This window comes from Corvus kubaryi, unplaced genomic scaffold (assembly GCF_017639235.1).
Source record: "Corvus kubaryi isolate FWS band 111438036 unplaced genomic scaffold, C.kubaryi_AGA036_p1.0 65365, whole genome shotgun sequence".
Taxonomy (NCBI): domain Eukaryota; kingdom Metazoa; phylum Chordata; class Aves; order Passeriformes; family Corvidae; genus Corvus; species Corvus kubaryi.
In genome coordinates this window covers 438-28,073 of record NW_024581946.1, presented here as the reverse complement: position 1 = coordinate 28,073, position 27,636 = coordinate 438, and the positions used below count along the sequence as shown (strand labels likewise).

Sequence of the window (27,636 nt, the reverse complement as noted above, 5' to 3'; positions counted from 1 at the left end):
AACATTCCTTCGGACATGTTTGCACAAAGCAGGATGGGGTGTATCTGGGGTATACCCTAAGATTTTGATCACACGGATTCAACAGATTCATGGGAAGCAGAACCACTCTTTTAAATGTGGTTCATGTAGAACATCCCTGTCTACAAATGAGTGGAAACTGTTTTATACGCTTTTTTTTCTATATCAAGACAATTTTGTTTAGAGTCACTGAGCAGTCCTGAAAATGTTGCCCTGTCTCCAGTAATGGTGCTGAAGTGACTTGCTATAGATCCAGTGCATAGGAATCTAGTCCTGTTAGTCTGGCTCAGGGTGTCAGAGTTGTCTGCTGTTCAAACTGTCCCTGTTGTTTCAGATTGCAGTTTGAAACAGCAGATGATCAAGACTTCATTGCAGTACAAAATGCTATTGAAGAAGTTATTTCAGAACTGAAAACACTGCCTGGATTCTCCAGTCTGGAAGAGGTGAGAGTCAATGCTGTAACTTTGATGGGAGAGTTTGGATGATGATATGTGGGCAGAAACCAGTAAGGAGTTTGTAAGCCTGTACTTACTCAGGTCTTTACTTTATAAAGGAAAATTCCAGTGAGTGTTCTGATTGAAGTTGGTAAAGTAAAGGGGTAAAAACATCCTTCCTTTTATTTTTTTTTATTTTTTTATACTTTAAGTGATTTTTCAACTTTCAAATTAAAACTTTTCCAGTTTCATTTTAAATTTCTGTATCTCTTGGCTTTTTCTTTAAGAGAAGTTCTTTACCTTTCAGCAGTAATCCTGTAACTGAGGAAACTTTTCTCAGTACTTCCTAATATTAAAATCAACACTTAGTATTTACTGTATTGTGTTGACACAACACGTTTACTTAAACTGCCCTGTGTTTACCAAAGGAAAGGCCACTGAAGATTGAGTAACATGCACCTGTGTAAAAAATGAAGTGAGGTAATCTGTTGCAAGGAATTTGGCAATATTTGATTTTTAAGTGAGCTTGATTTGATCCTTACCTGTATTTTAAGAGGAAGTGTTTTCAATGTAACTTGAAAAAAGCCTTGAGGCTTTTCTTTTCCTCTAAGATAGATAAACGTAGTAGAAAACTTTGCAAATTGTTATAGCTGATACAATTGAGCTTGTATGAAAGTACTCTGTTGTAATGTACAGGATAAGTATAGACAAGAAAGTCACATTAATCTGTAGTTTACATGTACACTGAAGTTTTTATGTACAAGTTGATGCAAAGCTATTATCTACAAAAGTTTTTCACTGTAAGCCAGTTATTTTCAAATTGGCAACTTGGATCTAATAGAGGTTGAGTTTGGTTTTCTTTCTTCCTCACAGCTGAAGCTGGTGCTGCCACCAGGGACTCCGTCCAGCTCACTGACTGAGAGGCTGCTGAGGCAAAATGCTGAGCTGACGGGCTTTGTCAGCAGACTGAGCGAAGAGAAGAATAATTTGAGGAATGCTGTTATGAAACTGGAGGAAGAACTGAGAAGACACCAGCACAGACAACCTTCAGCAGACTGTGTATGTCTATGGTGGTGCTGATGTAATGAGTTATGTATAGAGACATAAAAGCGTAATTCGTTATCCTAGTCACCCAGTTGAAAGTGATCAAGCTGTCTTTCCTGGTTTCCCTCTACAGAGTAAATGGGTGTGAGTTATTCTTGTTCAGTGATCAGTATGTCTCAGCTCACTGTTAAATGTAAAACTTAGTGATTTTACCCAGCTTCTTTTTTGTTAACTACTCTTTTCTTTTAAATGCCTTGTGCCTTTCTTTTTTATCTGTATCTTGTCACCGTGGTAAGCAGCTAATAGATCCAGATAGCTTCAAGATCGTTAAGCTAATATGATCCACTTGAGGGCAGTATTTTTTGCAGAAGCTGTATCTTTCTGGGACATTGATCAGGCTCCTAAAGTCACTGCTTTTGAGGTGTCAGAGCGCAAGGGTGGCCTCAGATCCAACCAATGGGTAGTTTTTCTCATTAATTTTATGAGCTCTCCACCAAGCCAATGACTAGGATGACACAGCTTAAGCTTTTCCAAATCATCCAAGTCATTCAAATTCAGTTTCCTTTGTCTTCAGTCTTCTAGGCATTCATCAGATGTTGGAGTTAATATTGATACTCTTGTTGCCTCTGAGAAGGAAATGTGGAACAGAGAAAGGCTGTCGCTGCAGAAATCTTTGAAACAAGCTGATGCAGAACTCTCCAAGCTAAGAGCAGAGCTCAGGAGTGAGGCTTTCCTCAGAGAACTGGGATCAGATACTGAAAATGCTGTTTTAAGGGTAGGAAGATTTTTTTTCCCCACGTATTAACTACAGCTGCTTTTTAAATTTTGATATGGGCCTATTTTTCATTGTGTTCGCTCTGCTTTATTCTGCGTAAACAGATACTAATTCAGTTTTAAAATTTTCATCCTCAGATACCTGACTATTATTTTTTCTATCCAAGAATGACATGTAAGCACCTATGTTGTCCTTTTATGTGTGCTCCATTTCTTGATGTTTAGGTGAACCTCAATATAAGAAGCTGCATTCAGCAAGAGAGAGCAGCAGCACAGTCTTCGCCATGATAGTGACAAATGAATAATCACAGAAATGCTAGAGAAGTAACGATGTCAGAAGTCTTGGAACTGTAGTGATTCGTGGAGCTTATGGGGCTTTTTTCATTTTCTTTTGTTGCAGAGAATTTATGGCAAATACCTTCGAGCAGAGAGCTTTCGGAAAGCTCTCATCTATCAGAAAAAATACTTGCTGCTGTTACTAGGAGGATTCCAGGAGTGTGAAGAAGCCACGCTGGCCCTCATAGCACGGATGGGGGGACAGCCTTCCTACACAGACCTTGAAATCATCACACATCATTCAAAGGGTTTTACACGATTTCGCTCTGCAGTCAGGGTGTCCATTGCAATTTCAAGGTAAACTGGAGAAAGTTACATTTCAAACAGAAATGACTATGCAGTTTAATATATACTTTTCTAGCTCTCTAGTGAAATCTAGAAATTGTCATATTCCATCCTGTTTAAATGGTGTATTTTTGGTAGTCATGAATACAGTAGAGTGACAAGATGAGCAGAGTGTAGATAAAATCTGTAATAGGAATAAGCAGCCTTATTGTAGTTGAAAAGGGCTCAGTGTTTGATAAGCACGGGTGGAGTGTGCTGTGTAAAGTCATATTATTAAAAAAAAATTATGAGCAATTCTAAGGATTGCACTTAGTTACAAAGGTTTTTTTCTGCAGCTTAATTTCCTTTAAAGATTAAATTCATACATACAAGTATAATACAGATTTAGGAATTAGTTTTCTCCATCTAGGTAGTCCTTTGAATTTCACAAGACTAAGGATGAGCAGGAATTGGTGAGGAAAAAAAGTAAAGTTTATTACTGCTTTGTACTGCCATGTTGCTACAAACCTTCACAAAGGTTTGAACCCCCAAGCACTTCTGCTTGCTATTGTTCTGAGCCTTGTGTGTAGTATAAATTCAATGAACTATTCATGTACCTGTTGTGAGATTTTTACTCACAGTGCTCTGCAGTTGCAGTTTTGGGGCTGTGACAGGGTAAAGAAAGTATATTTAGTATGGTTTTAAAATGCTGGTGTGCTGTTGCTTGGGTGCTTGAGCCATTTACTGTCCACTTGGACTTATACAGCACCTCTGGAATTGCACAGGTGAAGCTGAAAGCAGGTTTGGACAAAAGATGGTCTTGCTTAGGGATGTGCAAAAGGATGTTTTGTATTTGATACTCAGGTTTTAGACGCCCATCTGTTAATTTTGCTTGCTGGTCAAGAAATTCTTATACATTCTAGAATAAAAGAAGCAGGTTACTTTTATGAGACTATTTCATTTATCCTGAAGCTGTTTGTTTTTTGGTTTTTTTAATTTGAAATGCAGAATGAAGTTCCTGGTTCGTCGATGGCACAGAGTTACAGGTTCTGGTATTCTGACTATCAATAGGGATGTCTTTAGCCAGAACACAGGTAAGTCACAGTCTAGTAATGACTGAAAAAATGGTATTAGCAAGTCACACCTTACTTGCAAGTCACTGCCTAATGGAGATGGGTTTTAATTTGTATTGTCCTCATGTGGAATGAATGGGGGCTGTTCCCTCTTTCTTTCGCTGTAATTGTTTGGATTAGCTTATTTCTCAGTTTCCATTCTCAGCATAGACACTAAGCTATTTGTGTTCTCTTCAGTTTTGTTTTGCTCCATTGTGGGTGGTATTTAAAAAAATATGGAAGTTTTTTCGCTATGGAGTGCATTCATGAAAGCAATTTTAGCTGCGTCATTGAAGTTTTTGTAGGAGATCTGCACCGTGGTCTTTTTCTTAGAACAAAAGCTTGTCATTCTTTTATTACAGGTTTATGTCTGGGAAATGACAGTTTTCTGTTTGCTTTTTTGTAGGAGTCTAAGGAGAATCAGAAGCTTCTTTATTATTTACTGGCTATTTAGGTCTGCACTAAAACCTTTGCTCAGTCTGTGAGAGTTTTCTCACTGACGTCAGTGAGGCCAGGATTTCACTTCTGCTTTTCCCTGAGGGTCTAAAAGTGGTCTACACTTGTTAAATGCCATTTTTGTGATACGCAAACAGAAAACTCATTTTTGAGATGCCCAGTGAAGTGCAAAAGCTTTTGGTTTCAAGACACTGCTTTTTATATTTCTAGGTAATGAATTACGGCCTGATTCATTCTCTGGTGGCATGGATCTTTATGGAGAACAGAGGCATTCCTATAGATCCAGGTCAGGCATGGAGTCTCCTAGATCTCCTCTAAACTTTCAACATAAGTACGTTTGGGGTTTTTTTACTATTCTCTTTCAGGCACTGTTTAGCTAACTGAAAGTGTCAGTGTTGACTGCTAAGGTTTGTAACCTTTGATGCTGTAAGATTTACCTTTTTTGGTAAGAATAGGTAAAAAATGATGCCTCAGGCATTCAGTGTGTGATTACTCATCAGGTGCTTGAGCCCAAAGCTCGCACACCCCTCACACTGATTCCCGTCGCGCTCTCGGAACTGGCAGAGATCGCGGGATGGAGCTGTGCCTTCCTGCACCTGCAGAGCCTGGGCTTTGTGACTGAGTGACCCTGCCTGCCCTGCTGGCTGGGGCAGTGTGGTGTGGAGAGGGCTCTCAGCCAAGGGAAGGGAAAGCAGGGCTGCCCACTGTGGCCGAGGTTCACCCATTACTATGGGCTGGCAACAATTGCGTGGTGTCATGGCCAGAGTGTGGGTGGAAGCTGCTTGGTAGCTCCGTTGCTTTTTCTTGTTTAAGCCCTTCTGGTTGGCGAGCCTAAGCTGTGATACCAGATTCATCAGTGAGGCAGATGCCAGTGAAACCAGGTATTTTTCATCAAGGGCAACATTTTTATGAGTGCCATCAGCCTTTGATGAGCTAATACGAAGTTGTGAGCTCAGATCTTCACTGAATATCAAATTCTAGCCATTTTTGGGTTTCATTTTCATGTAAACCACCTCAATATTTGTATTATCTTAGTTTACATGGAAAAAACTTCTAATCTATTTTAGCCACTGTTACTTTTACTTAGAGAGTAATGAGGAGAGGCAGAATCCTATAGAGATAGCAGTGCTTGTTGACACAAGCTTCTTAATAGAAAACCAGACTTCAATCTACAGTGGCTTCTGCTGCAATCACACTAGGAATTTTCTGCTCAGTCTTCATCTCGAAAAAATGCAGCAACAAATCCTGTGCAGTAGAAAGAGAAGGCAAGTGGGAAGAGTGGTTTCTCTGGCTTGGACAGTTAAGTGGCAGGGAGGTTAAATGGGTTTGATGTGCTGGCTACCACATGGGTAAGCTAAGGAACATGCAGGCCATGAGGTATCCCTACCTACAGTATTTTGCTGTGTGGCTGATATTTTTACTTGTAGTTGCCCTTTTTGAAATGGTGTGTGTTGTTCTGCCCCTAGGTTCCCCGGGATGCATGCTGATTTAAACCCAGTCTCCTTCGCCTGTCCTCAGCTGCAGAACTACGATCCCGAGAGGGCTCTGACAGATTACATCAATCGCCTGGAGGCACTGCAGAAGCGGCTGGGCAGCGTGCAGTCAGGTAGGGGCTCAGGCACCCTCCCCAGCATCCCTGGGGAGCACAGGGCCCACTGCCAAGTGGGTGCTGGTTCTCTGAGATACATAACAAACAACTTCAATTTTATCAATTTTCAGCCTTAAACAAGAGGCATTTCTGAGCTGTAGCAAAAAAACTCAATTAAAAGAAGACTGTAAAATTCTTTCAAAAGAGATACAAGCATGCTTTAATTATAGATTTTGAGATTATTGGGAACACTTTACTTCCCTGATCTCTAATAAATGCGCAGCAAGCATTCAGTTGGCATCTTGCTAAGAGTTTAAGTTACATGGAAAAAATTGTACCCAGAAGATTGGGACATGGAAGAGGAATTTCTTCTCCTACCACTTCGATTACAGAAGTTACAGTCAATTTGTCCCATAGATAATGGCAATTCCTGTAAGAGGAATACCTCAAGAAAATTGTCAGAACAATGGGATGAAATTTGTCAAACTTGAGTTTTGAAGCTTTGTGTTGAAGTCTTCCTCATCATTGAGGAAGTTTTATTCTTAAAAGATTTGATCTTTAGAAGTCCCTGTTCTATGATTTCCCATGCAAAATCTTTCATGCTTATTCAGCTGAATGTACCTACTTGTTCTAAGTAATCCTGATGAGAATTTTTCTCCATCTTACAGGTTCGACTTCATACACTCAGTTGCACATGGGTATAAGAAGATAATAATACCCTTCAACATCTCCATCACTGGCAGTGATGCTAACAGATTGCCTTCTGTAAATCTGTGCTCTTTCTGTGCTTTTGTATAATGTGTATATTGTGGGACCAATATGAACACAGCTATACGATTGTATACAGTTCCATCCTGGCACACCCACACAGACTGGGATTTATGTATGTAGGCACTTTGTGTTTATGAAAAAAAAAAAAAAAAGTGAACAAAAAAAATCCCCCCAAACCCAAAACAAAAACCCCCACAGTTAAATTACATGTATATTTGTGGAATGCTAATTTAAATGATTAACTTATGAGGTGTGTTATTTATCAAAAGGGTGCAAAGATGAAACTTGTGTATTAATTAAATTGAGCTACATTCAGCAAAGTTTACTTGCACTTTTTCTGGCAAGGCTACTGAAGTTACATTGACTCTCGTAATATTTGCTACTGGCAGTGCAGACAAAATATCACTTGTAGAGACCTATTTTTGTAATGGTAGAAGTTTTGAATTTTATGGGTATTTTGTCAAAGTACTGAAATAAACATGACTTCATGCTTCTAACTGTGTTCAAGAACTGCTCCCTTATTCACACAGAACAGGTTGCTCCTGCCTGGGAGCTCCTGCCTTCCTCCTGTTTGTAGTGACTGCAGCTTTACTTTTTACAGATTCCAAAGCACTGCTATCAGAGAGAGGGACAGGGACAAGCCTGGCTTCTGCAGACCCTGGTCACATCTGACAGAGCTGGGAGGGAAGATCCCAGCCACCTGCCCTGACTGATACAAACACAAGGTTTTACAACAGTTACACTGAATTTAGACCAGGAAAGACTGGAGGAAGCCCTTGTTACACTGAGCACTGCTGAAGGGGGCATGACCCACTCCAAGAGTTACAAATTTACTGATGAAACGTTTTCAAAAAGAAGTGACAGGGTTGAGCACAGGAAACTTCCCCAAGAGGTTTGTTTATAAATTTAATTCAAAATTCCTGTGAGCCAGAGCTCATTACCATTTATCATCAGCACTCTTGAACCAAACACTATTTAACAATCCTGCATGAGTCAGTACAAACCCAGACAACATTCAGCTATTTCACTTAATTTGTGACCTTTTTACACACAAACATATTATTTACAAAATTCATGTTGTTGGTATGTTCATATTGTTACTTTCACACTTTATATCAAGCTTCCAGAGATCACCATTTTCAAAATTTTTTAGAGAATTACTCATTGCTTTCTGAACATAAGCATTTTACAACTACTTCAAATTAGACAGTTAAATGGCTCATTCTTGAAAAGAATTACCTGTGAACATTTTGAACTCTGCCTACACTTAGCTGTACAGTAACATTTTCTTAAATCAGCCAAGACCATCGCGCACTTGCTTGGAACAGAATCATAAATGCCAAAGGAAAGGCACCACCACGTGCAGTCCCCTGTGGTGCCTGTTCCCTGATGGGTTTGCTGTAATTGGGTACAGAGGCAAGGTAGGCAGCCTTGCCCCTTGGTTATCTGGGAAAACTAATCTTCAATTATTTTTCATAAGCAAGGAGTTCCACTTGTAGAAATGACTTTTTTCTTCATTAAAGATCTGGCATGCACCTTAAAAGTGTTACATCAATAGAAAAGACACTTTTCCTTTAAAAATGGAATGAGAAAATTGTAGAACAAGCAGTTATACACAGCAGCAGTAAATAGTGTGGGCAAACAAAATAGATGCATAACTTTTCCATTCGGTAGACTACTGTTGCTTTCCTAACAGTAGATGCATCAGCTTCCATTGCCACTCATTCTGTCACAATTTTATTCAAAAGTCTGTTAGTTCATACACTTAAATAAGTAAGGTTTTAGCACCAGAGTTTACAGAGACCGCCTCTTGTATCTGATAACAGGGTTATTAGGTGTGTGTATCATTGTTGTATAATTTATAGTTGGAAAATAGTCATTGACGAGATCAAATTCATACAAACGAAGCAAAGTAGACCAAATAGTCTTAATTTGAACATAAGCAAAGTTTTCTCCAATGCAGCGATGACGGCCTAGAAGGAAAGTCATAAAACACAGTTAGAATATTTTATTGGATTGCCTTTGACAATCAGCTAACTTTAGAAATTTCATGTGGACAGTAGCTGCCCCTTTCTCATCAATCTGAGACTCTGGTGTTGCACATACCCCATTCTATAACTCCATCCAAGTCTTATTTTTCTAAGTTGTCACTGCATAAAACGGATGAGTAAGTGGAATGAGATTGTGCTGTTCTGTCCCCACTAGAAAGCATTAATTTATGTATCAGCAAAGAAGCATTTGCAACACTGAGAAATGAGATCAACTCTAACTCCATCAGCAATATTTGCAAACTGTTCTGGAAGTTGGGACTCTGCAGACTTTTGCTCTGCCTTCAGCTGAACTTTTATTACCAAGTTTATCCTTGACTTGAAAAGATGTGAGTCAAACATCACTCACACTAACCTAAAGATGTTTTGATTCCTGTTGTGAGAGATATATACAGCTATGAGTAATGCAGAACTATTAATTATTTTCACAGCACTTTCACTTTCAAGTAAGAAACCTTTCAGGCAGAAATGTAAAAAAAAAAAAAATCTGTCCTCAGATGCTGCAGCGTGGAGAGGTGCTGTAGGAGATGGCTGGTGTGAGCCACCTCAGCACAGCCTCACTCAGGAAGGTGCTGCATTCTCTTACTCACCAGCACCAAAGGGAATGTATGCAAACTTCTCTCCAGCTGCTGGGTTATCTTGGAGATACCGGTCAGGTTTGAAGTCTAGAGCGTCATTCCAGGAGTCTCTGAGTCTGTGGTTAACAGTGGGAGATACACAAACTTGATGGCCAGGGGGAATATTGTATCCAGCAACAGTCTACAAGAGAAGACACAAGACCCCACACATGACAAAATGGCTCCATTTTTCTTTTTAAAGTGTTACCTGAGGTGTTACATCACAAGGCTTACATTTCAGGAGATTTTGGCCAAGTGCATTTAAAATTAATAACCTAGCATTTTCTTCTCTCTTACTTATACAGGACACAGTGCTCAAGCAGTTGCAGGAACCTTCCAGCTGCTTTAATAAAGCTGGCAATTCTACAGAAGGAGGTTTAATAAAAAAAAAAAAGAACTTAAAATTTATTGAAAGCCTTTGTCATTCAAGGGACATAGTTAAAAAAAAATTTTCATTTTTTGACACGGTACTGTATTTGTACAAAGAGCGAGTTTTCTTTTGGATTTACCTAGCTTGTATTAAATGTGTGCCAAATTTTTCCATGACAGCAATTAAAAATACCTGGCAAACAAAAAGGCTTTAAATGCTGGCACCAAACTAAGCTCAAATAAGACTGGTAGCTACAAGAAGGGTCAGTTTTGCTGAAGAAAACTGCACATGGCTGTTCCTAGGTCCCAGAGCCTGCTCTTCTCCAGACTGAACCGTCCCTGTTCCCTCAGCCTCTCACCACAAAGGCTGCAGCGCCCTCCCATCCGGGTGGCCCTCAGCTTGTTGCACTTCCATCAGTCTCTTGCTTGCAGGGGGCTGCAGGGGTCCAAAGCTGGACACAATTCTAGATGGAGGTAACAAATACCAAGTTCAAGGCATTAATTGCTTTCCTCAATGCTGGCTACACTACCACTGACAGAACCCCAGACTGCCATCAGCTTTCCTCCCTGCCAGCAAACACTGCTCACTTGTGTTTCCTTCTGCCAGCCGAGATACCTCTGATCTGGCCTGTGCTGCTGCAGTGAAATTAGCTTCAAAAAGTTCCTCACCTGGGGAGTCCTGGCCATTCTCATCATGGTCATTATAGGAGGTCTAAGCCTTAAAGTTTCTTTTAGACAGCGATCCAGCAAACTTAGATCCTTGAGCTGAAAATATAGAGAAAATGATATATCAAAATATAGCTGTGTTTATTCAATACAAACAAAATGCTATTTTATACTGTTTAAAAACGAATGTTTTTAAAAAATCAAAGAGTAAGCAGGACATATTTACATGTACTTTTATTAAACTACACTGATAATTTCTTTTTTTCCATTTGATTTGATTAAGAAGGAAAAAAATCACTGACCAGTGCAATTGAATACAACTAGTGTCTTAGTGATCTGTCTCATGAGTATTTACTGTTGCCTAATTAAAGAACAAGGTCACACTGCATTGCTTTCCTCAGTGGGAATATGAGGATCTTTCTCTTCTACAGAACTATCATTTATTAAATAAACATAGGAGCTGCACTTTCCCTAATGAACACTGATTAAAAAAACAGTATCAAGGTGAAAATTTACTTGGACAGGAAGAGAAGAGGAAATGTACTGGCAAACAGCATTACCACAGAATGACTGTGCTAATGATTACTTTAACACAAAGCATGTGACTGTGACTGCGTTTCATGTCTGATGATCTTTTTTTTTAAATAAGCATCTAAAAGTATAAAAATACCCCTGAGGACTAACGTAAGATACAAACCTGGTCGTAAGTTAAGGGTGGCAAGTCATCCCCACACACTGCTTTCTGTTCTGCATAGCACTGTTCCTGGATGGATTTGTCTCTGGCGAGGAAGAAGCCGAGCCAGGCGCTGGTGGTGGAGGACGTGTGCTGCCCTGCCAGCAGCAGCCCGATCAGCATTCCCGCAATCTCATCGTCCGTCAGCGCACGGCCGTCCCTGCGGCAAAGGGAGCCAAGTCAGAGCTTCGTTTGGTCACATTTCCAGTTATTGAGCATTGCTATTTATACAGCAGCATTTACCATTTCTTCTAATGTACTCACTCCTTCTCTCACTGCCTACTGTAAACAGAGAGGCAAAAGATCTAAGGGTAGGGAGAAGGGAGAATAGAGGGAGAGAGACTCTTTAGGAGCCTTAAAGAAAATCATTCCCCAACAGCCAGCAAACAGAAAGGAAGCAACCTCAGCCACCTCACGACCACCGATGAAAATCTCAGAAATCGGAATAACCATTGACAAGTGAAGTTTTAAACCTGTTTTTAAGAATACAGCTAGGACAAACTGCATGCAACAAAACCAATTCAGAACGTGAAGGAGTGTTTCTTGGGTTCTGGTAGATAGTTTTGACTAAAGAGCTCAAAGCTAAAGTAAATCTTCAAACAAGTCTTCAAACTCTTGGCTTACTTGTATGAAGCATCAAGTAGAGTTTGGAGCATGTCATCCTCCTTTTCCTCAGACTCCCGACGTTTCTGGATAACCTTGTAGAAAATATTCTTTATTTCTCTGTGCGCTCGATCTCGACGCCTGTGATTCAAAACACTTCCATTAGCAACTTTATACAAAGTAACACAGAATGCTTATGAGGATTTATTGGGATGTCTAGAATAGCTTACGAACAAGAAATGGTGGGGATGGGGGGCAAAATCCAAACAACAGTGAAGTTTAGATAAAATGCTTGAGTTGCTTCCTCTGTTATTGCTAGTACCTGAAGCTCGGCAGAGGCAGCCAGCCTGGCAGGAGCCAGGCAGCGTGAGTGAAACCCCCATCCAGGTCGGCGTACAGCTGAGCCACCTTCTCATTCAGCAAGCCTCGGATTTCCTTCCCGTGTAAGCAATGACTTGCTGTCAAAATGATCAGTTCTGAAAGGGCTTCAAACAGGTCTGAGGAAAGATTTGAAAAACATTACTGAAGATGCATCTCAGGTGACATGTTATGTTTTACAGGTTATAATTTTTATTTTGTGTAAGTAAAAAATAAGTAACTGGACACAGATTAATAATTTAAAATAGAGTTTTGGATAGTTTTACTAGGAGAATAAAGAATCCAATTTACAATTTCTATGTGTCTCATCAGATGTCTCTTCAAACACCTTTTTAATTAGATCACTGATACCTTTTTTCTAAGGTATTTCTTTCTAGAAATTTTGGTAGCAGAGTTAGTAATTCTTCCAAAGCAAGCAATGCATCACAAGCTCAATCCTTAATAAATATAAGCCATACAAAGATTTAACCCTGAATTCCAAATCCGTGGGAAACCAGTTTTCCTGCTCACTGAATTATTTTTATATAGCAGTACTTAGACACTTAAACATCAATTTATATATTACCATATTATTAACTATATTACATATAAATCAAATAAATTCAAAATAACATATTAAAGTGTGATATGTATTATATAAATTTTATGCATTTAAATATAAATATGTATTTTAAAATAATATTTAGCACTGCTATGCAACTGTGAGCTTGTAACGATGATGGGCAAGCTGGGAATGAGGGAAAATAACTATTTCACTTTGGTCACTAACGTAACCATATCAGCTTCAAAGATGCAGTTTTTCACTGTAGAAACTCTCAGAGCCAAGATCTTCAGCACAGGCTCTCTAGGGTGTCAGAGCAGCAGCTTTTCCCAGGGACTTGGAAGTGGTTACACTGAGCTGACACATCCAAAATGTGCACAACAGGTGCACTATGAGCCCATTAAGAAACCAAAACCAAGACAGTCCTTCATTCCTTTCAGTGATTTTCTGAGCAGCTTTGTTCTCCAATAGCCTTACGTTTGATTTTAAAAAAATCCGTATTTTCTTTCTTCTGATGTTCAGTACACTTTTACCTATGTAATTTTAGTTTCTTTAATATTCCAGTACATGTTTTACAAAAATGTACTGCATTGGTCTTAATTACTTCCCAGAAAATTGGAGGAAAAATGCATTTGATCTTGCTTACTTTTCTCTCCACTCTCTCCCCATGCTTTGAAATACTCCTTTGTTTCTTCTTCAATCACAGATACATGCTGTCTAAACTGGGCAATGTTTAGCCCAGTTTTGAGCATCTTCTTCTGTTCCAAAAATATCTAAAAGAACCAAGACAGAAAAAGCAATCAGTACAAGGATCATCATATTAATGTAATTAAAGCTTATTAGAATTTGTACTATAAGACCATCCAGAAGTAAATAGGGATTATGATTAGGACTGCAGGGTACAGCAGATACTCAGTTCTAACTAACTGTTAATACTCTGTTTTTCACCTTCTTTGTCTTTCAAGCAATAGTTCAGAAACATCCAAGTAAAATAATAGCTCAAAGGAGCTGCAGTTCTCCCTTTTGCAGTACCAAACAAAAAGACTATTTTAGTATCTTCATTAAGCTTTATCCCTGAAGATACAAGATGCATGCAAAGTTGAATGATGGAATGCCCTTTAGATATATAATCACAAACTTAACCAGCCCCATCTTTGCAAAGTCTGGATTTAGCCCGTGTTCCCTGCTATGCAGCCTCCTTGCTTTCTCTCCCTCTCCTCTGTTCTCTCAGTTGCAAGGACCACTGGACTAGAGATGACCCTTTCTTTTACAGAGCCCTCTGATCTCACTGCCCAGGAGGTCAGACACAGAAGCAGGAGGCAAACTGTGTCCTAGGAAAGTAGAGAGTTTCACACCCTTCTCACCTCTTCCTCTTTTTCTCTGTATAGATTCATAGCTAATAAACCTACTGGTGAAAAGCCCTTCATTAGATGAGAAGCATTCACTGCATTGACAGAACATTGACTCAGAAAATTACTCATTTGATTTTTAAGCCCTAATTATGAATGAGACATCTGTCCTACAGCTCTGCACTGTACCATGAGTGTGATACATCAAAAACTCTTCCCACCAAGGGCTCTGCATGTAAGATACAGAATAAAAGGCTACTTCCCTAGAAGCTTCTGTTTTGAGAATGCAGTGAGGACCCCAGAAGTCTGTCAGAGGACACACATGCCATAGAGCAAAGAGACAAGCACATTTCCCCTTGCAACATACTAGCCAGGCTCCAGCTTGATGGAGACAAGAATGGCACATGGGAGTGAACACACCCTCTGCAACTTCAGCTCCTCTCAACAAAGAACTATCTGCAAGAGGCTTGGGGGAAGGAGACAGAGAGTGAGTATGAGCTGATATATTGACTATGGATATTAACAATTACCAGAATCACTGGTAAATAAGCAAGTTACTCATTTTGAAGAATAAGGAGTGGTTCTTCTAAACATGTGACTGAAAGTCATGGTCAAAATGAAGAGATACTTAGCAGCCTAAGCAGAGAGAAGGGGATCTCACAAGAAACTTCAGGATGACCCATCAATTGTAGAATGCCAATGAAATTTTCCATGGCTCTCTAAATGCCTTCTCATTAGATGTCTGAAATGAAATTGTGGTGATGACACTATGCAAAAAAACCACCTCACCTCTAGCAGAACATGTTCTGGCCACAACTGGACGTGCTAGCTTCATAGAGGGAAACTAGAGATAACCAGTGCCAGAGATAATTTAAATGTCAGTGGCAAACTCCCTGCATCTCCTTGCTGTGGAAAAAGAGTAATTTTTGGGAAAAAAAAGGAATTTTCTGAGGAGCCTGAATCTGCAGAGATAATAAGAAAGAAGTCCTTCTGGTATCACAGGTATGAATTAAGTAGACATATCCACAGACATCCAAAGCTTACTGAGTAATATGAGAAGATTAATCTCTTGACTAAAGCAGAGCTCAAGCACACTCCAGGGAAAAAGAAAGCCTAGGGTAACTCTAGAAAAATACCTCATTTCAGTAAAAAGCAAAAAAAAAGCTGTATATGATGGGCCAATAAGGTAGGCTTTAATCATCCCTATGTGCCTGAAGTATATGGTTGTAAGAAATGCCCATTTCCAAGGAGCTTACAGAAAGTTCTATAAAACTGATGGATGAGATTAGATCCCATCAAAGAACTAGTTCTTGCATGAAGACAGACATTCAAATCCATCCACAAACTGAAGAGCATGCAAGCAGAAGTCGAAGCAGCTGTAATAAGTGGGCAAACTTTCACAGAATTAAGAGCAAATCGTGACCTTTAAGTTTCAAGCAGACATCCCATGACAGTCAGGATCCACAGAAGAAGCATAACACAGTGAAAATCTGGCCAATTTAGCAGTCTGTGATTCACAGACTTTTCTGAAGTTAGTATATACCAGAGAAGAACATGAGATGTATTGCAGAGAATCATGCACCCTCCGCACTCCAGCAGCTGCAAAAGTGATTGACAACTCCATCCCTGACATTTTGAGGAAGGCCTCCGACTATCTGAACTAGTAGAAACAGGTCTGTTAGAATGGCCCCACTTATGGAAGAGATCTCCTAGGACACAAGAAATGATCTCCTACTTGTTGTCCAGGCTGCAGTCCTGCTGGTTTCATTCTCATAGGGATGAGAGGAGCCATGCAAATCCATGAAGTGGAAAAGAATCTACCCCCCAAACTGCCTATCCACAATTTAGTACTTCCTGACAAAGGAGGAGACAACCAAGTTCTCCTTTACCTATTTAGAAAGTAGCAAGTTGTAGGTAGTTAGCTGTGTATGAGAATTTCAAAAGAACAGGGTAAGAACAACATGCATATTTTCTGTGGATCATGGCAAAATGCCAGTGTGGAGGCAAAGAGAGTAGTGATTACTGTCCCTAACCCACATCATTAATAGGCAACAACCACAGCACGTAGGCTGGCATGAATGAAGAGGCATGCTAAGGAGGCAAAGAAATTGATGGGTCACAGACACTAGTCAAATGTCGGACATTTATACAAACAAAATGAGGCCAAAACCGAAAATCCAAAAATAAAGTATACCACAGTGCTGTTTTTTCCACCCAACTACTCTGCCCTAACATGCACTGAACACAGTGTGCCAGTGGAGCAAGTGGGGCCACAGAAAAGCTGGCTTCTGCAGTTTGAGGGTCTGACATGACAGGCCACCCTCCCAAACAAGAAAGCAGCCAATGCTTAGCTTGGATACAACGCCACATGACACAGCCCCTCTGCTGCCATGCAGACTATTCTGCAAACACATACAGAATGATTTCTGTCTGAGCAAGACAAACCTTGTGGTTCAAACTGTTAAATGATTACTCCCATGTTTAGATTTGGCATGGCAAAAATAAAGTTATCACTCCTGAGGCTTTCTCAGAAGAAAGGCCTGAAGTTGTTTGGAAGGGAAGAATGAGCTGCAGTCAGTGGCATGGTGCAAGGGAAGAAAAAAGTGACTCACTAGTTTTTCCTCTATGATGAGATTAGATGGTTTCAAGAACAAAGGATAACATCCAGAGTGACAAATGGCCAGGTGGTAAAGAAAGCAACCTGAACATGCTCAGTCTTGATTAGCCAGATCAGACTATTTCCCTACTGCAATATGCCACAGTTGCATATGAACACAACCCCATCAGACAGAGCCAAGAGCTCAGGGCTGCCTACTCAGCATTCAAACTGCACTGCTTTTCTACTCATCTGGTATTTAAAATACAAACCGCATTAGGGACGTCATAGGCAACTCCCCTGCCAAAAACTGGCGTAGTTAACCGAGAGTACACATCCTCCGCATTCAAATCTTCGTTTTTACTGTTGAAGAGTAGAGCAGCAGCATCACTACCCAGTAAGTATGTGAATGTCTTGCCAACCATAGTGAAACTGAACACAGGTCCGTACTAAGAGAGAGAATAAAAAAAAACCCCAGAATTTCCTTTAAATAAGAACACAAATCATTAAATCCCTATCTCTATATACAGTCTTTCATAAATTACATTTTCTCCTAAGTATCCAGAGATTTAATAAAGACAAAAATATTTAAAACCATATTTAAATTCTGTTCTCAATGTACATACCAGTGATATCTAATGTTATAATGAACACATGTGAATGTGCACATTTTAAAACCAATTATTTTAGAAAACATAAATAAAAGATCAGTCACACTAAAAAAAATTAGCAGTGAGATTGCAGCATATATTGACTCCAGTAATCTACAAACACTGTCTCGAAAAATTCTGGATTTGGAGTTATGCATAGGTAATTAGGGGCAAATAAGACTTGGAAGTTTAAAAGTAGTCTCCAGCAGACCTTCATGCACCGGACCTGGCTTTCTCTAAGCTAATCAAGCTAAGATTTAAGCTTATAACTCTAGATAGTTTTAGACAATGTGAAGCAGCTTGATAAACCTAACTTAATTGGAACTAAGGCTCTACTGATTTAGTTAATTTCTTCTGGGCTGTTACAGTATAAAAACTACTGAGGTTTTATCCACCAGCTCTTTTAACATCAGAGAGGCCTTAAAATTCATCAAGTTGCCTATGGAGGTGGTCAGCTACATTCCAGCCTGGTCACAGACTGGTAAAGGATGTGATTAAAAGTTACCAATTACAGCAAGAAATAATGTCATGAAAATGGCTTTTTAATTAATTTGTGATGCAGCTATGAGCATTACCCAAATGCACAAGCATATTTTTGACATTTGAATCACAAGAGAGAGCTCAGAAAACACTACTGGTACATGAAGAGACCTGAAGATCACAGAGCCTACTGTGCACACTCCATTCCATATTTGAGGTGGTAAATGAGAATGAACTGATTTTAAACAGGCTCCAGAAAGAGAACTTAACAGATACACAAAAGTATTTTTATATATGCTCATCCAGTCATGTGGGAAAACATACCTTGTCATAAGCATTTTCCAAAAATTCAATGGGACTTTTTCCAAATGCGATTGCATGACCAAGGAAAGGGATGCCTGACGAAATAAAAGGTGGGTAGTTCTGTAGAAGAAAGAGAAAAATAATTACTGAATTTTCTTCAGAGATTATCATGGAATCATGGACTAATAGAATATCCTGAGCTGGAAGGGACCCACAAGGATCGAAGTCCAACTCCTGGCCCTGCACAGGACCACCTCCAAGGGTCACACCATGTGCCTGAGAGAGTTGTCCAAATGCTGCTTGAACTCTGCCAGGCTTGGTGCTGTGACCACTTCCCTGGCATGTGCCAGTGACAAAAAGTAATAAAATCGTGTCTATTTACATGAAAACTAAACACAAAGGAAGTTTTATATATGTTTGTTTAAACTCTTTTGTGAAAAGGCCAACCTTTAAAAAATATTCAGTTGTTCAGATAGAACTACATTTAAAAGCAGCAAGGGTTAAAATAAAGTGAATATGAGTAAGATTCTTTCCTACGCTGCCTCTGAATGTAAAGCACAAAGATACGGCAACTGAAAAGAAGGCAGTCAGAAATGAAACAGTGGTGGAAGATTTGTTAAACAGCCCCCCAAAAGCAACTTCAGGTTAGCACTGGGTTTCATACATAAGCAGGCGCCTTCTTTGAAGCTCCATCCATGAAAGTACCGGGAACGCCTTTCGGCTCCGCAAGCCCTGCGCGCCTCTCCTTCCCGCGGTACCAACCGGCCGGCCGAGGGCGAAGCCGGCGCAGCTCTCTCAAGAAGCCGCGCTCAGAGCGGCTGCTGGAAACGCCGCTCGCCCGCCGGGGCCCGCTCCCACACGCCCGGGATGCAGCGCCGCTCCCCCTGCGCTCCCGGGGGCTGTCCCGAGGCTGCTCCCGGCCCGCCCGCGCCCTGCAGCGAGAGCGCCCGGCTCCGCCGGCCCGCGGGCACCGTCCCTCAGCGGGACAGCGGCGGAGCCCGCCGGGCCTCCGCCCGGCCCCGCCGCCCCCGGCGCTCACCTTCTGGTCGGAGCCGAGGTGTCGCCGGTACCCCAGCTGGAACAGGTAGCCGAGGCTGAGCGCGAAGGCGGAGGCGGCCAGCACCAGGGAGAGCGGGTTGCCGACAGCCACCCGCTCCAGCAGGGACCCGCCGACATCCATGAGGTTCAGCATCTTCTCGGCGCCCGCCGCCATCCGCCGTGGCTCCGCGGGGCAGGGCGGTGCGATGGGCCGGGCTGATCCGAGCCCATGTGACGGTTCCCGGCGCTGGGCTGATCTCTGCCCATGTGACGATTCCCGCTGCCGGAGCCAACCCGCGGCCGCGCTGCGCGGGGTGACGGCATCGGCCGGGCTGCGGCCCACGCCATTGGGCGGGCGGCGGGCGGGGGCCGGGCCCGGCCGCCCGAGGGCTCGGCCTGACCGCCGGCGGCGCCGCGGCGCTCGGCGACGGGGTGTTTGCAATGCTGCGTGTCCTCGAACAGCCGGAGAACGTGGGTCTCCGGGAAATGAGGCCGACGACGGTGAGCCGTGCCTCGGGCATCACTGCCGGCGCCCCCGCTGACAGCCCAGGGCGCTGGTTAGTGAGGCTGCACAGCACGCGGAGAACGAGGACGGCTTGTTTGTGTTTAATTCCAGATGCTCCAAATGTTTAATGTGAGAAAATCCGGGTGTTGTTTCTGAAGTGAGTTTCCACTAAGACCTAAGGGTTTAAGATCAAATAGTGCACAGAGCTGCATTGGGAAACTAAGAAAGCTCATCACAGCCAAAGTCAGCTTGTTATCCATATAGTTTTTTAATTCAACAGGAATGTATCAATGCATTTCCGGAGATTTCTGGTTTGGGTAGGTCTTTTAAATGCAGTGTTTGTTCAGTCAGTTTCTACGTAAAGAAAAGTTTAAATGTGTGAGTCCAGGGAGTACTAGCAGGAAGCCAGGTTGGTCATTACATACAATGAGACATTTCAACAGGGTACACTTGCAAAGATTATCTGTAATGCTTTTAAATAAATTTTTGCAAAGTTCAGAAACCTAAATTCTCTGAAATTCCCTACTTCATCTGAAATTTGACTTATTTGTTGACAACATCTATTGTTGTCATCAGTTCCGAGTACTTTTGTCAACTAGAAAAGGTACACAGGCAAAAACATAAGCTTGTTACTGTTTGAACATTCTTGTTGTTTCTTAAAGTGTGTAATATCCTCTGGTAAACCTTGTATCAAGGTCTCACGTGTGCTGAGTGTTACTAGATGAGGGGAGGTAGCAGACAATGCTTGTGAATGCTGAGATGTGCATGGAATCACTGTTGAGTACCTTCAAACTCTTCATGCCAGCTATGGGCTCTAGGAAAGTTTTTAATTTGTTGCCTGCAAGCTCTAAGTTTCAACACTTTTCAATGCCAAAGGACATTAATCAGTGCAGTGATTGACAAAGAGTTACTTCATATTTACAAGCTCTGACAACTCTTTCGAAAGACATGAGAGATAGCGGGTTATGATTGACATTCTGTACTGTCAATTTACAAAGTAAATACATTTTTGGTGGCAATAGTGTCAGTCCTTTTCTTCCAAGAGACAGGATTTCTAGATTAATTACCTATATATGAAAAGTTTCATTTCATTTTTATGTAATTATTAATTATATTTAAATTTATACAGAATAGTAATAATTTTTTAATCTTTATCCTATATTAATAACAATTCTTTAAGGTAAAGCACAGCTTTTGCAGACCATGTATGTTGTTTCTGTTGAACCTGTATCTCTTTTTTCACTCACAGCCCAGCTTTAAGCTGCATCTAGCTGTAAGCTGACAGTGCACCCTGGAGCAATTGCTCCCTGCACTAAGCAGCAGCAGCAGCAGCAGCAGCAGGCCATCCCCTCAGGCTTCCCTCTTGCACAAGCTGCTCACTGGGGTAGGGGGGTCAGTTATGCCACTTGGTAAAATCGTGCCTGTTTTTCACAGTTTTAAGTTCTCGGTTACTCTTTTGCCTTACAGGGCCTGGCTGAGTGTTCTACTCTTAAATCTTTGCTTTTGTCAGCTGTACAGGTTCTTGCTTTTTAAGAAAGTGCTTGTTAGATGGACTGTAGGTGGTGAGCTGGGCATCTCATGCTTACAAAGGCACAAGTGTCAGCTTTGCCCATATTGCAGCTGGTTCCCACTTTTTTGGTTTGGTAGTGGTATGAGGCTTGTTACTAATGGTCTGTCTCAGCAGTGTTGGATTTCTCTCTGTTCCTGTTTTTCATTTCCCCACTTCCAGATGAAAGGAGTGCACACACCTGCCTTGCCACAGCAGGGTGGCACAAGCTCCTACATACCCAGGTGCCAGAAGCCTCTGGGACTGCAGAGCTGGGCTCTTGCTACTCAGTGGCTATACTGATATGCAATATCTGCAAACCTCTGCTTTCCCATGATGAACAGTTTCAAGTTTACCTGGTGAATTCCTGAGCAGTTTCTGAGGTGCACCACCTTAATTCAGAGGCACCATGGCACTCTCCCTCTGGTCCTCTCTGATGCTCTTCTAACATACCTTACAAAGACAAGCCTGCTCTCTGGTAATAACACCTGCTTGGTGTAACATTTGATGGCACTTTCATGCTGGCTACGAAAAATAGAAACACCAAATGTGACTTGTTGCAAACCATTTATTAGGTAGTAATAAATAAGAATTTAGCAGAAAGGACTATACAGCAATAAGGCATATTGATAGTATAGTTAAATAGGCAACTGACACACCTTCTTAACATTTTCCTCTAGTTTTCTAAGAAAGTGCTATGTAGAGAAATATATTTCTGATAGCTGTGCCAAGTGATAGCAGGGATGCACGATGAAGGACCTGACTGTTGCATTATTTACCTTAAATAAAGTATAACAATCCATGAAAATTTACTGTTATTTAGACCTGTGAAGTAGAAAAGTACAGCTTGCTAACAAGAATACAAAATACAAGTCTCCTGTTCACGTTTTTAACAGCTTACTACTTTAATTTCTTAAACTGCACTTACTAGTAAGGTATGAGTAAAATTACTATACAACAGCGCAGTTCTTCACATTCATTTTAGCTTTTCTTTGAAAACTTAGAGGCAAGTGCTAATTTTTATTTTTTTAAAAAAGCTTTTTTTTACAAAATATTGCACACTGTTTTAGCATGCAGTTTACACGGAAGAAATAGTCAAGTGCACTTAAAACCCTGAAATACAACCACAAACTTCAAAGATTTGTGTTACAGATACTATTTTAATGTACAAGATACGTTTCAGACTGCATAGGATCCCACCTTACACTTGGCACCCAACTTGTTGAGCCCCAATCCTGACTCTACAAAGAGCAGGCAGAATGCTTACAAACTGTATCTGACTTCCCTTGCCATCATTATTCCTGCATCCTGCACTGCTTTTAGCCTGAAGAAACTGAAGTAAGTAATCGGTAGGAAAATTAATTTAAGAGAAATAACTTAGTACCTCCTGTATGAGTTTTTGTTACTGCATACATGTTGCAATCCAGGGTAGAATTTATTAAACTTTCTGAAGTCCTCTGAGTAAAGTTCATCTGTAAATCCGTATCTCCCTCTCCTCCATACACACATTTTATATTGCACAGCAAAAGTAAAAATCCATTTTAAAAAACAAGCATGCTAAACATTCAATATGGCTTCTGAATGATTTAAAGTATTTCCCTTTTGGCATCCTCATGCAATATTTTAGAATAAATATGAATACAAAGTAGGAGAAAGTTAAGAGTAAAAATAAAGCGAGCTAAAATGTTTGTCAGAAACCAAATAAAAAACAAAGAGTTTATCAAAAGTAGTTGCTCAAAGGTCTAACTGATCTAACTGGTCTTTTAAGCATATGTATCAATAGTATCTTAAAAATACAGGGTGTCTACAAAATACTGCAACATATACCATCTCCTTGATGTTCCACGCAAGGACATGAAAGGTAAATAGGTTAACTGAGACTTGCTTAATGGCACTGGTAGTCCCCTATTTCTCTGGGAACAAAAGCTTTACTGGATTCATGCTCGTCAACCTCGGTAAACCATTTACATTTCATTAGCTTTATTGGTTAACCTCAAGCCCTACAATAGTTAATATATGAAACACAAAAATACTTATAAAAATAATAGATATGTAGTATAGTTTTTTTAAAAAAATAAACCATGCAGCTTCTGTACAAAGTTAAAAAAACTGTACAAATTGACTTTTCTGTTGTGTAAAATTCAGGTACGTGGAAGTCCTGTTACGAGGAGGGACAAGTTCTTTTTTGCTCAGCCATCAGGTGCCATCTCGTAACTATTGTTCATTTCCATCACTCGTTTCTTTCACTTGGCATTAGCTGGCCATTTAATTTCATCAGGAGTTTTACAACGAGTCCTGCCTGGGTAAAGGGATGCAATTAAATTCCATCAGCATTTCAGAACTATGACAATCAAGTACATGACAAAAGCAATTCTCAGCTTTATCCAATCTCAAACTCCATTACTTTCGATCACAAAGTTACTGGCTCCAGCTCTGTGATTCTCATTATATTTGGAATTAATCTTAGAGAATGAGGGATTGGGCATATGCAAGAAACGGTTTCAATTAAACAAAAGGTTTATCCTAATGATTATAGATGCATTTTATGTATTTTGAATTATGAAGGCTTCACATGCTAAGAAAACATTCTGAAATATTAATAATAAAGTTTTAAAATAATTTTTGTGTGGGCTTGGCTTGGGCTTCTTTTATACTGTGCAAGGGGCGTCAGCCCCAAGGGAAAAGAGGCTTGCCTATCTAATTTAGGAAAAAAATAATTGAACATAAAGGATGAAAAATGATAGTGCTTACCTGTTTGGTATGCACAATAAAGCTCATTTTGTTTTCCAGACTGTGGATTTGAAAACACGTATCTCCATCTCCCAACTGCCACATAAAGCAACCGTACTTTAGGCTGAGGAGTAAAGCCTGTGATCAAATGTAGGAAACGGTCACTCAGAAAATATCCTCCATACTTGCAAACTGAACTTCGCTTCATTCACAAAGACAGGATTCAGACTTAAACCACTACGTTCCACAATGCAGTTGTAGTTCATAAAGTAGTAAAGTGAAAAAATGCAAGACTTTGTTAGTGACTTACGAAGGTCTTAAAATCTTGGAAATTTTCAGTCAAGTTTAACTAAACGGTTGGATGTGAAATTACTTCTAGTACAAAGATTTTAAGAGAAGAGAATTAAGTTTTACAGTTATCACTGGCAGTTCACTTAAGCTGACCTTTGTTTCCATGTTGAGAAGGTGCAACCCTTTTACATTTACTCCTACATACACTTTGATGACTTTATGGCTACTTGAACTTGCTTTGGTGAATATCTGTCCTGTGAAAAAAAGCTGCTCCATAAGTAGGAATTTCCCAGCAATTCTGCAAGAACATGCGCTGAAGGTGATGCATCTCCTTGCTGACACCTTCACTGGTGCTGAGATTCTATAAATAAAGAAATAATCGCAATCAACAAGTCCTTCCAAACAGTTGTGATTGTTTGAAGAAAATCCACTGTTCAGTGCAATCCCTACTAAAAGCATATTTCCAAAGTGCTTTCCCATCAGTCATCTTCCTACAGCTGAATTAAACCTTAGAGCCATGGAAAGGCTCAAGTGCTGGAAGAGACTGAGGCAAAACCCAGACACCTGTATGAGCCTCAGAAATCTGAGCAGAGACACAAAACCTCTGAAGCGCCCCACAGCTTTGCCTCTCTCAGAACTAACTGGGACTTGGGATCAGCAGCTATGCACCCATCTGACACTAAATGCATCACAATCCTTAAAACTAAGTATTCTTCCTCCTTTAAGGGGTCCAATCCAGTGAAACATGGTAAGATGAGCAAGTACCTCCTTTCAAAAACAGATTGTTTTTTCCTTTCTAAGCAAAAGAGAGGTGCAGATCTCTTTTCATTAGTGGAGCCTTCATTCAGAATGAGACAGGTTTCTGTTCCTTCCTCTTCAGTAGAGTACAGCAGTCAGAACAAACTATTGCTGGAGTGCTCCTCAAACCAGACTGATACCAGCCACTCTAACAACTAAAAAATTGGTTGGGCTGTGGACAAGACCAGAAGGCACAGACACGAGGGAGAACACAAATCTTCAACAGTTATGGGGCCATGACTGTGGGTATGCTAGACAGGATCAGCCTCTCCAGATCCACACCCTGCATTAAAGCTTACCTCAATTCTACACAGCCATTTCTAACATGTAAAATCTTCAGAACAAAAGATTGCAACTGCTTTCCCCTTCCCCCATGCCCCACACCGCAAAATAATGTCCCAAAAGCAGAAGTCAAGAAAGCTATACTCATTCTTACATATAATTTGATGACAGAGTAGAGACAACTTTGCTACACCATAGTCTTAGACCACCATCACCTCCTCCTCCATCTCTATTAGAAAGAATAGGAACGACCTGCTAATTTCTGACAAAAAAGGTGTGGGCATCAAAAGAAGTTTATGATTGAGTAATCTTATCTCAAAAAGAGGGGCAAGGCTTGAAAACATTCCCTGGGTACCTCTGCAGCGTTTCCTGGCAGCTACCTTTAGTGATGCACATCAGCTGATGCTGTTCTCCTTCTGACACACTTCACTTTTTCCTCAGTTACTTGTGAAGATCACAAATTTAATCTGACCTCATTTGGGACCCACAGCCCTCAGTTAGATGCATTTTTACACAAGCAGCCCAAGTCCACATTTAAAAATTTTGCTCAGTTAACTGCTCTAATCAAAAGAGTTTGTGTGGGTGTGTGTGCACATGCTGTTGGGGTGTTAGGAGTTCTCCTGGTTTTATTTTTTCTGTTAAAGGAATTTTCCCCATATGTGTCGCCAGGGGGAGAAATTACTGTGGCTTAAGGAAAACAAAAGAGCTGGCTACGGGCGTGGGGGCATCTGGCTACTCTTTCGTTTTACCTGGGTGTGTGGGCAGTTGGTCCCCGTTTGGAGGGAGAGGGAGGCTGTTTCATCGGCTGCTTTTCTTTCTGCCAGAGAAACCCCGGGATCCCAAGCCCACCTTCCCTGCCCCGCTGGGAGCCGGGCCATGGCCACCCTGCCCCCGCCACTGCTTTGAGCCTCCGCTGCGTTGTAGCCCTGCTCGCCCTGCCTGCCCAGACCTCCGGGGGGTTCCCAGCGCAGCTCCGCAGTTTGGATACATCTCGTCTGCCACCCGGGATTTGTGCTCGGCCCTGCAGCTCCAACCTGCTGTTCCCGAGAGTCCGGCCGGACACCGGGATCAGCTGCCCAGGGGTTTGTGAAGCCTTTGTCCCATCCCTTCCCGGGATCCCAGGGCACCGGTGCCGCGTGCTCCCCGAGCTCGCTCCGGAGCGCCCCCTGCAGCCGCGGGGGAACCATCGCACCTGCCCTGCTCACCGGGAGCCGCCAGCGCCCCTGCCGGCTGCGAGCGGAACTGCACCCGAGGGAAAAGGGCCCGACAGCCGAGAAGGCTGGGACTGGGTTTGTGATTGTTCGCTGTTACTGCCATGGTTATTGTTGTTTGTTTGACTGGTTATACACATATAGATATATAATAGTAAAGAACTGTTATTCCTATTTCCCACATCTTTGCCTAAAAGCCCCTTGATTTCAAAATTATAGTAACTCGGAGGGAAGGGGGGGTCGCATCTGCCATTCCAAGGGAGGCTCCTGCCTTCCTTAGCAGACACCTGTCTTTCAAACCAAGACACATGCACATCAGCAGCACTACCAGATCCCTAAGATACAAGTTACACTGACAAAAAGGACTTGGTGGATCTATTCCTACGAGCAGACAAGAAAATTTAAATCAGTAGATTTTTTCACATCTATGCCTAAATTGGAAGTGTGCCCAATACACAGCTAACACTGAAGGTAAATAAACAGATAACAAATATATTTACTTCTAACAAAGAGATCATCTGTAACTGTACAAGAAATACACTCCAACAACCCATCCCAAAAATTCAGAACATACACATTTTTAGCTTTTTATACCAGTATTTCTGTTCATTAATTGACAACCAAACAGTCAAAAGTGCTTAAGAACACGATTTACCTGCTTATTTATCTCACCTTGTATTCATGAAGTATCCTGTTTGTCCAATGAGGAGCTTTACTTTTTAGTTTAGTTATTGGTACAATAGATTTAAGGTTTTCTTCACTAAGAGAAAAACAAAGAAGAACAAAGGTTTTCTTCACTAAACAAAGTAAGAAAAAAGAACAACGTCTGCCACAGTGTACCTTCAAGTCACATATTGAGCTAGACAGTCAGCTCCTACTCTATCTTGCCTCATCAGATGAGATGGTTTCCTAACATACAGTGCAATTCTCAGTTAATGAAGATCCAGCTTTACATTACACGCTCTGTGTCACACATCATGAGCATGGCATGGAGAAGAAATGCCAGCAGAACACACGACTCGTACTTGGTTAGAGGGCAGTTTGGTGAATTCCAGTTTGGAAGCCAAAATTATATACAAAATGCCATTTACATCAGCATATCACA

At 41.1% G+C, this 27,636-nt stretch overlaps 3 protein-coding genes across 8 annotated transcripts in view; 1 reads left to right on the top strand and 2 right to left on the bottom strand.

Moving 5' to 3' along the window:
- LOC121673360 (A-kinase anchor protein 9-like) overlaps positions 1 to 7,294 on the top strand; it is a 107,054-nt gene extending 99,760 nt beyond the window's left edge. For 5 of the 6 annotated variants that reach the window (XM_042046618.1, XM_042046616.1, XM_042046613.1 and 2 more), the window contains 8 exons: positions 353 to 461; positions 1,326 to 1,511; positions 2,071 to 2,271; positions 2,671 to 2,903; positions 3,879 to 3,964; positions 4,649 to 4,769; positions 5,905 to 6,044; positions 6,695 to 7,294. In XM_042046618.1, coding sequence (XP_041902552.1) covers positions 353 to 461; positions 1,326 to 1,511; positions 2,071 to 2,271; positions 2,671 to 2,903; positions 3,879 to 3,964; positions 4,649 to 4,769; positions 5,905 to 6,044; positions 6,695 to 6,738 — 1,120 coding nt within the window. In that variant the 3' untranslated portion in view covers positions 6,739 to 7,294. The remainder of the gene's footprint in view (positions 1 to 352; positions 462 to 1,325; positions 1,512 to 2,070; positions 2,272 to 2,670; positions 2,904 to 3,878; positions 3,965 to 4,648; positions 4,770 to 5,904; positions 6,045 to 6,694) is intronic. The other variant, XM_042046614.1, reaches the window with a different exon arrangement.
- A 396-nt stretch (positions 7,295 to 7,690) lies between these two features.
- On the bottom strand, positions 7,691 to 19,396 carry LOC121673362 (lanosterol 14-alpha demethylase-like). The gene is made up of 10 exons (XM_042046619.1): positions 19,170 to 19,396; positions 18,152 to 18,250; positions 16,970 to 17,146; positions 13,399 to 13,525; positions 12,156 to 12,330; positions 11,855 to 11,974; positions 11,195 to 11,390; positions 10,501 to 10,596; positions 9,436 to 9,604; positions 7,691 to 8,770 (listed from the first exon to the last, which is right to left on the bottom strand). The coding sequence occupies exons 1-10, from the start codon at positions 19,341 to 19,343 to the stop codon at positions 8,592 to 8,594; spliced, it is 1,512 nt and encodes a 503-aa protein (XP_041902553.1). The 5' UTR covers positions 19,344 to 19,396; the 3' UTR covers positions 7,691 to 8,591.
- A 2,373-nt stretch (positions 19,397 to 21,769) lies between these two features.
- LOC121673359 (krev interaction trapped protein 1-like) lies at positions 21,770 to 27,325 on the bottom strand. Its single transcript, XM_042046612.1, has 4 exons — positions 27,204 to 27,325; positions 24,394 to 24,601; positions 23,971 to 24,087; positions 21,770 to 23,518 (listed from the first exon to the last, which is right to left on the bottom strand). The coding sequence occupies exons 1-4, from the start codon at positions 27,212 to 27,214 to the stop codon at positions 23,450 to 23,452; spliced, it is 405 nt and encodes a 134-aa protein (XP_041902546.1). The 5' UTR covers positions 27,215 to 27,325; the 3' UTR covers positions 21,770 to 23,449.
- Positions 27,326 to 27,636: the final 311 nt, after the last annotated feature.